The following is a 9,283-nucleotide window of genomic DNA, read 5'->3' on the forward strand; positions in this document are numbered from 1 at the left end:
CAATTTTCATCCTTAGTTATGGGATTTAAAATTTCAATAATGGTACACATCGAACATATCTATAAACACTTTAAAATCTTGAAAATAAACGGTCTAGATAACTTATTACAAGACGCAAAATTTTTAGGACTTAAATTTTATTTTATTTTCTTCATATCGATACATCTCATGGTCGAGATCATCAATTGGAGAGTTCTCCAACGCTGGGACACTCTCTTCTAGAGGATTTTTTAGGTGCACCTTACTTCAACAGTATAAGGTTGCAACCTTATATAAACTATTTCATAAATAAAAAATGGATTTAGAAAAAACTGATTCATAGATGTAGACATTTCATAACAATAAAAAAAATAGGAAAATTTATGACAAGAAAAACTCAAAAGTCATTGTAAAAATACAGGTGGCAACATTTCAGGTCCGGGTCAACCGCAGCCCAGACGCAACCTCGACCTGAGTATAGTAATTAAAAATAAAAATAAATATTTTATTTTGTACATTATATGTTATATATATTTTATACTGGGTCGGGCCAGAGCTAGACCCAACCGGACACGACTCGATAGGGTCCAAGTCGAAGTCGGTCCCACTCCTGGACCCGACCCAGGTTGGGTCTAAGCCATTTGGACCCAATCCGACCCACCGGGTCCAACACATGGACTCATAGCCATACCCGATTTGCGTCAACCACCAACCCGTCTGCCACCCAGTGTAAAAAGTCCATCTCGGCTTGGCAAGGAGCCAAATCTAAGCAACTCACCGAGTAACTTGGCCAACCATTATGACTACAAGTTTATTCTTACCACCTAGCTCAACATGTAATCTTAATAGTAGCATGACTGTGAAAAGTCGTTTCATGTCTACCGTAAACCATACTACGAAAAAGTGGTTCTAAACATAATAACTAATCACAAATATTGTGACATGCAAGTTTTATTTCTTTGATGATTTGCAGTGGAAAACAACCATTTCTCAAAAGAGCAAACAGTTTTCGAATTCCAAATCCACAGTTGCCTTGAACTAATTGGTCCAAGACAATGCATGAGGTCTATAGAAAGCAAAAATTTATGGGAAAGAGTATAGTTCCTAAGCAATTCACAGTTACGCTTAATTGCATTTGCACCTTTGTCAATGAGAACAAGAAAACACCAAACCGATTGTGTTGGGGGATCGTCAAGAATGGAAAAGGAACTGGACCGGAAGCTGGCGAGGAATACAACTGTATCAGGATGCACACTGAGACCTTATGAGGCGTGAGATTAAAAGCGGCCATGGATTTAGGGTTTCCAGCCATCGATCACAGAACTGAATAAGTGATTGGTCAATAATTCCCCAGAATTTCCACCGTGGTTTCTATTTTCCCTTCGTTTAAGATAATAGATGGAAAATGGCACCAACTTCGAAGATAAAATCCCTATTACCAGCCTGGTGTAAACTGGTCTTGACTCGCTCAAATAAGTCTCGACTCCTCAAATAATTAGAGCTAGAGAAAAGCAACAATAATCTTACGGAACAACCCTTAAACAGCCATTATCCATATGCCTTTCGTTCATGCTAAACTTAGGGTTTGGAAAGAGCAGTTCACTCTTGCCACTGAGAACCCCTAGAATCACCATTACCAGCGCAATGTCGTGATGATTTGGTTCATTCGACAGATTAGGTTTGAAGCATAGCACTTGGGTCTCTCAGGAAAACCCTAAACCACCATTATTTTGGTATGTTAAGGTTTACTTTCCAGCATTTTTAGATTTAGGGCTTGGGGCTCCTCTTTGCTATCTGCACTGCCATGTTTTGAAAGAAAAAATGCGGCCTGGCACAGTGGTACGCGCGCCAGTGGTACGCGCGCCTCTTCTTTTGCCACTTTTACGGTCATTTATTTATTGGCTGGTATACAGTGGTCCTTAGGACCAAATTGTACCTTTCATACCTCGGGCAAAACAAATGGTTCAAAATCAACAAATCAAAGTTTTCTCGAACTTTGCAACACATTCAAGCTAACGGATTTCACATTTTAAGATTATAAGTACTTATGACTTTTTGGTACTAAAGGTAAATAGCCTTATTATAGACAATCTTTTTTTTTTTATAAAATATATAATAATATAATTTATTTTTGGTACAAAATAGTCATAATTAATCTTGACCTTTAGATATGAAATTAGGTGCCTGTATTTATTTTATTGACCAAGCCGAAAATCAAAATAAGCTTTCTCAAACTTTACCACACAACCAAGTTATCAGATTTCACATCATAAGAATTTAAGTAATTCTGATTTCTTTTTACCATAGGTGTGATATCATTATAGAGCTATTGTGAGATTTTGTATGCCCAAATTGCTTTGCATACGATGATTCGAGATGAGGTATTACTTTGTTTTTAAAAAGCCTAGGCTTTTTAGAAGTTGCATCCTATTAAAAAAGCTCCTCTAATTTTTTATTTTTTTTAGACTCATACATATACTTTTTATTTTCCAAAATATCCATTTTACAAAACCTTAAAGGTCTGAAGTGAAAGCAATTTCAAGCCAAGATCCAAAAGAACTCCTTTTTTATAATGAACTTTAGATATTTCACTTCAAACTTTCGAGATCCAAGTGAATTAGTTGGAATTCAGCCTTGAACCATACCTTGATCGTTTGAAGTGCTATATGGAGTTCCAAATAGCAAATTTGAACCTAGGTTCAAGCATTTTGGGATAATATAAAAAGAGGAAAATATGGGTGTATAAAAACAAATTTTAGTAGATTTTTTTTTTAATAATAGAAGTTAAAGGATCGACATAAATTTTTCATTTTCTAACAATGGAAGGGGGGACCTCAAAATCTCCAAAATATGTTATTTATTGCTCATCATCAACAATCAAGAAAATAATTCGAAGTCCTAATATTTCTTGAATAGAACTTTGAGAAAGGTATTAGGATCGTAGTGGTAGCACCCCTACATCTTAGTCAGCATGTTGTGGTTTCCATTATCACTGACACCACTCCACTAATATATTCAAAACTAATTCCTATACTATATGAAAAAAAATAGTAGGGGCCTGACTTCCCACTGAATTACCCAAAAAAAAAAAAATCAATGTGAACTTTTTATTTAAGTAGGTGATAATTTATTAGAGCAAAACATTTATATAAGCATCAATCTTATGATATAGAAATAAGGTGGACCTCAAAACTCATTGGACAATGATTGTTCTCACATAAAAAAACTCCCCAATTAATTATCTCGACCTCAAGTTTTATCGATGTGAAAAATAATGTGATTGTCGACTCTTGGAAATGCTATGTCCTGCAATGTATTATTTGGAACATTAACTTTTAAATATATGTAAATTTGTTTGATCCACACTATTATCAAGGCTTTAAATTTCATAATTAAATATAAAAACATAGTTCTAACACATAGAAACTGTATCTTTCAACATCATTTAGAAGTGCACCTTGTTTAAGGCGCCAACATTATATTCTTCATGGTGTTGGCCCGTCTTTACTACTGAATGTTGTCAGCATTGAATACTTGGACACATTTCTCCGTTAAAAGTTTGTCAAATATTCCCAACGGACTGCAAATCAAGAAAATTGACACCTTTGCAACCATTCCTTGTTGATATCTAATGGATGGGAAAGATGTAGCATACTGTACAAAATGCAAGTGCTAGCGTATAACTTTTATAATGGGTGCAGTTTGTATAGAGCTTAGGCTTTAAAGAATCAAATTAGAGCCTAGCTTCAAATAGTGTCAAGAAATATGGTTTCAATACTGAAAATATTTGTGATAGCCTTCAAATATATGTTCATATTTATTTATAAAGTTTAAAGCTTAACAAATAGTATAAATCGACAGATCTATGAAAACGTGAAAATTGACGGTCCAAAAAATGTGTTACAAAATATACTATTTTCAAAACTTGAAATCTATTTTTTTCTAATGTTCATGCATATTGATGTCGGGATGATCAATTTGAGAATATTTGGGCATCAAAATAGCTTATTTTAATGAAAATTTTGAGGTAGGCTCTAATTTGATTGTTTAGAGCCTCGGCTCTATATAAACTTTGTTTTTTTAGAATAGTTAATATTTAATAGCTTACACGTACAGAAATGCGGGGATAGCTCAGTTGGGAGAGCGTCAGACTGAAGATCTGAAGGTCGCGTGTTCGATCCACGCTCACCGCATTTTTTAGGATAGGTATCTTATGCTCCCGCGGAAGTACTTTGCACTCTTACTCCCTCAATCACAACCCTAAATCTTGGGAACCACACAAAAATCACCACACTTCTAAAGAAATTTGAATTGCTTTAGTTATTTAATTTTGGACATATATGCTATGCTCACTTTCTACTCTTACTAAGAAATTTGACTTGCTTAAGTTATTTAATTTTGGACATATATATTATGCTCACTTTGTACTCTTTCTAAAAAATTTGACTTGCTTCAGTTATTTAATTTTGGACATATATATTATGCTCACTTTGTACTCTTACTAAGAAATTTGACTTGCTACAGTTATTTATTTTTGGACATATATATTATGCTCCCGTGTGAGTACTTTGTACTCTTACTCCCTCTGCCAGGACACTAAATTTTGGGAACCACACAAAAATCACCACACGGTTTTGTTCAACAGAAAATGTTCAGAATCTTGAGTGATATAATACTTTGATTTCACCCTTCCAGCTCTTGCGGGAGTATTTTGTTTACTCCCTCGTTCAGCAGATTTATTTAGACAAAAATAATATTTTGATTCGAAAGTTTGGGAACCACGTGATTATGTTCAAATGAAGTTTCCAATTTCAAGTAGTATAATACTATGATCTCACATTCTCACCCTTCAAAAATTATTATACTCCCAAGCGAGTATTTTGTAGTGGAATTTTTTTTTTTTTTGTGAAGTTTTGGGAATCACATAGAAATTACTAAATAATTATATTCAAAATAAAAACTTTTACTTCTTTTTTAGTAGGACCGAGTTTCTATACGGCCAAACCCGTATATGTAGAAATGCAATCCTCGTAATAAATCTATTATTTAGATGGATTTTAAGACTTAACTTTTAAATACATGTAATCTCTAACTTGGAGATCATGAATATGAATAAATAAATAACTTTTAACGACTAGAAATAATAATTCTAGTAATAAAACATATGGATTGTTAGTTTCCATTGTTTTTAGATGGAACACCAACTTGCATCTATCTTTTAAAATGGATACTTTACACTTTTTTAACTGCATATGTAGAAATGCAGCCCAGCCCGCATGAAACAAATTTCCTTTGGAGTAATATACTATAACACCCTTGAGGCTCCCACTTTAGTGTTTGGAACATTTACTCCCAAAATATTTTTTTGAAAAAATATTTTGACCCAAAATTATGGGAACCACAAAAATATAACTAGATAACAATGTTCAAAATAAAAGTTTCGAATTTTGAGTAGCACAACATTCGACCTCGCCCTTCAAAATTTGGCCCGTTTCTTCTCAATCTTGTGGCAACTTTTTTTGTATGTTCAAAAGTAAAAGTTTAGAATTTTGAGTAATAAAACGCTCTGATCTCATCCTTCAAGCACCCGGGAGTATTATGTAGATTTATGATTTACTCCCTCGGTGAAAATACTTGGAAAAATTGATCTGAAATTTTGGGAACCACAAAAAAAGAAAAAGAAAAAAAAAAGAACTAGATCATTATGTTAAGAAAAAAAAAAAGTTCTGATTTTTTAGTAATACAACAGAACAATCTTACCCTTCTCAACCTTGAAGCAATTTTTTTTTTCTCTTGTCATCATCATTGTCAGAGCTTTTTTCCAACTAATGGAACTCGGCTACACGAATTGTGGTCCGTCAATATACTTTATTGAGGGTTATACCCTTGGTGAGGTCATAAACCGCCATATATTTTCTCACTACGTCTGACCATGTACTTTTGGACCTATCCCCTGTTATTTTTTAGCCTTCCACTTTAACTAACATGCACCTGCTACTTGGTGTTGTATTGAGTTTGCGTAGTACATGGTCAACCCACCTAAGTCTAATTTTTCTCATCTTGTCGCCCATTTATTTCACATCTAAATTCTCCTAAATGTATTAATTTCAAATTCTATTATTTACTGTTTTGCCACTCATCCATTTCAACATACCTCGTCTCAGCTATACTAATTTTATAGGTATGTTGGTTCTTGACTGCTCAACATTCCGCCCCATAAAAGCAAAGCTGGTCTCACAATTATTTTTATACCCATCGGCTTTGTAAGTATGCAACGACGACATAAAACTTCAATTGCACATCTCTACTTCGCCCACCAAGCTCATTTCCAAGATTATTGACCCAATATATCAAAGTGTGCTTTTTTTTTTTTTGTATTTCTTGACTGTCAATCTTAACTATTTCCTCGTCTGTACTTCTATTGTTACTAAACTTGCATTTCATTTTTTTTTTTTTAGTTTGCCTAATCTTAAAACATTTAGATTCTAAAGCATCCATTTTAACTTCTAACTTTGTGTTAACGCCATTTTAAGTATCATTGATCAAAGCTATATCGTCCGCAAATAACATGTACAACAGTACCTCATCTTGTAGATGCTTAATTAATTCATCTGTAACTAGGATAAAAGGGGTGAGGACTCGATGATGACATCTGATGTAGACCTATTGCCACTAGAAACTCGTGCATCTCTATACTAGTTGTTTGTATACTAATTAACGCTCATTCATACATATCTCTCACCAAGTCGATATAGTGTATGGATATTATTTTCTTTTCCAATACTTACCAAATCAAATATCAAGGTACTTAGTCATAAGCTTTATCTAGATTAATAAAAATCATATGGAGGTCTATCTCTTTTGCCTTAAGCTTCTTAATCAATTGACTAGGTAACAAAATAACATCAGTTGTTAACCTCCTTGATATAAAACTGAATTGGTTTTCTAATACACTCGTTTTATGCCATAGTCGTTGTTCATCACTCTCTCCCACACTTTCATATCGTGGATCATAAGTTTGATCCCTCGATAGTTCACACATTTTTGTATATCTCATTTATTATTGTAAATCGGTAATCATCTTCGATGGCTTTATATGGCTCATAAGTTTGATCCCTTTATAGTTTGCACATTCTATATATCTCATTTGTTATTGTAAATAGGTACCACTATTTTTATTCCATCTATCTAGCATTTTTTTTGTTTTCAACACCTTATTGAACGTGTCGATCAGCCGATCAATGTCAGTCTCCCTCGTGCACTTCAAAACCTCTGTCGGAATACCATTTGGTCCTAGGGCCTTTTCTATCTTTTTAAAATAAGTTAACTTTTGATAGCCCAACCCTATGAATACATCAATGACCTCCGCCCTCATATATGCCAGTTCTTGCTATTGCTATGTTCCCATCTTGTTTGTCATTTAATAACTTTTGAAAATAAACTCTCATTTTTACAACCTATTCATCCCTCACCAATAATATTTGATCATCACTCTTAATGCATTTAATATGGTATAGATCTGTACACTTTCATGTCTCATTTTTGCTTAAACAGATAACATATAATCTATGAGTCTGAATATACTTTATCTGCTTAGGATTTTTTTTTTTTTCATATTCAAAATAAAATTTATGAATTTTTTAAAATATAACACTATGAACTCACCCTTTAAGCTCCCATGGGATTATGCTGTACATTTAGTCCCTCGATCAAAATATTTATTTGGAATTTATTTTTTATCCAATAATTTTGGGAACCATTATGTTCGAAAGAAAAAGTTCCAAATTTTGAGTAATTTAACACTACCATCTCACCCTTCAAAATCGATTTTTTATGTTTCAAAAGAAAAAGTTTTGAATTTTGAGTAATATACACCCTTCAACCCCCCATGGGAGTATTTTGTATATTTACTCCCTCCATGGGAGTACTTATTTGGAGAAAAAAATATCCAAAATTTTGGGAACCACATCCATAAAAATTACTAGATGACTATGTTCAAATGAAAACAAATTGAATTTTGAGGAATATAACACTACAATCTCACTCTTCAAAAAGTGGAGGATTTCTTCTCAATCTTGAGGCAATTTTATTTTTAACCCATGGAGAATGCGATTTCGAAACTTCTCCACCAACAATGATGGTTTGAGCCCAAAACTTGGGGCATGAAAGTATCTGGCCTCGTGTGTATGCAAAAAATGTAATAATTATGACTTTACTTTTTCGTTTTAGATTTTTTTTGTTGGAACTGATAATATTTTAGACTTTTTTTAATGAACTTGGAAAGAACAAAAAAAAAAAAAGGGATCCAGAATTGGATCGGGCTTGAACCCGACGTGAATCGAACACGCAACCTTCTGATCTGGAGTCAGACGCGCTACCATTGCGCCACGGATCCATGAATGAAATTGATGGCATATTATTTATACTTATAATAATATTTAGTTGTAGATTTTTGCCCTATTATTTCCTTTGAAGAAAGCAAGAACAAAAACACAAAACCAAACGAAATTATTGTAGTTCTATAGAACAATTACGTTAGTCTAAAATTTTTATTTTAGGATCCGCTTAATAATTACCTTCATCTAAGATTTTAGGATCCACTTTAAAACAATTAGATGAGTCTTTGAAATAAATATCATCGGGTGATTAGGGGTGGCAATGGACCTCGACATAGACCAAACCCGGCCCAAGTATAGGTATGGGTCCATGTGGGCATAACCCGAATAGTGTTATTATATAAAAAATATTTAATATATAATATTTTTTAATAATATTTAAATAAATATAATTATATATATATTTAGTTATAATATTCAAATAATATATTCGATATAACATTTAAATATATGTTTGTTATTTTTGGATTGGGTTCAATCGTGTCTAGATCCGGCCCCGACCCGACCCATTGCCACCCCAATAGGTAATGCGTATTTTAATAGGAAAAAAGATTGAATTTTGAGTTTCTAATCCTATAGCTCACTTTCAGATATTGGACTGTTTGCATTGAATATTAAGACATTATTTATTAATGCATTGATGAATTTATTTTTCTTTTTTTCTTTATTCCAAAGAGGGTTGGTGGATAAGTTGAAGAGGTTACATCTTTGAAATTTGAGGTCCTAAAAATACTTCCAGATTTTTTTTACGTAAATGAGTATATTTTAGTACATTTAATATAAAAAATTATACATAAATCCTTTAGAAAATCGATATTTAAAAAGTGACTGCCTACTTTACATTTTGTACAAAGGTCCCACTTTTACGTCCTCTTGTTATCCGTATACTAACCACAGTTTGGGCACTC

At 33.1% G+C, this 9,283-nt stretch overlaps 1 protein-coding gene and 2 non-coding genes across 11 annotated transcripts in view; 1 reads left to right on the top strand and 2 right to left on the bottom strand.

Moving 5' to 3' along the window:
* The window catches only part of LOC18443136 (anaphase-promoting complex subunit), a 46,861-nt gene extending 45,010 nt beyond the window's left edge, over positions 1-1,851 (bottom strand). For 5 of the 9 annotated variants that reach the window (XR_016048955.1, XM_088857613.1, XM_088857617.1 and 2 more), the window contains exon 1: positions 1,121-1,850. Coding sequence is in view for 5 of the 9 variants with exons in the window: in XM_088857613.1 (XP_088713739.1) it covers positions 1,121-1,291 (171 nt within the window). In the remaining 4 variants the exon portion in view is untranslated. Of the gene's footprint in view, positions 1-1,120 lie in introns of all 9 variants that reach the window. The other 4 variants (XM_088857620.1, XM_088857619.1, XM_088857615.1 and 1 more) reach the window with 3 other exon arrangements.
* Positions 1,852-4,099: 2,248 nt separating this feature from the next.
* Positions 4,100-4,172, top strand: TRNAF-GAA (transfer RNA phenylalanine (anticodon GAA)). The gene has a single exon. It is a non-coding gene; the product is annotated as a tRNA-Phe (tRNA).
* Positions 4,173-8,302: 4,130 nt separating this feature from the next.
* Positions 8,303-8,374, bottom strand: TRNAW-CCA (transfer RNA tryptophan (anticodon CCA)). Its single transcript has one exon. It is a non-coding gene; the product is annotated as a tRNA-Trp (tRNA).
* Between the last annotated feature and the right edge of the window lie 909 nt (positions 8,375-9,283).

This window comes from Amborella trichopoda, chromosome 2 (assembly GCF_054954075.1).
Source record: "Amborella trichopoda isolate Santa Cruz 75 chromosome 2, AtrichopodaSantaCruz75HAP2 v2.0, whole genome shotgun sequence".
Taxonomy (NCBI): Eukaryota; Viridiplantae; Streptophyta; class Magnoliopsida; order Amborellales; family Amborellaceae; genus Amborella; species Amborella trichopoda.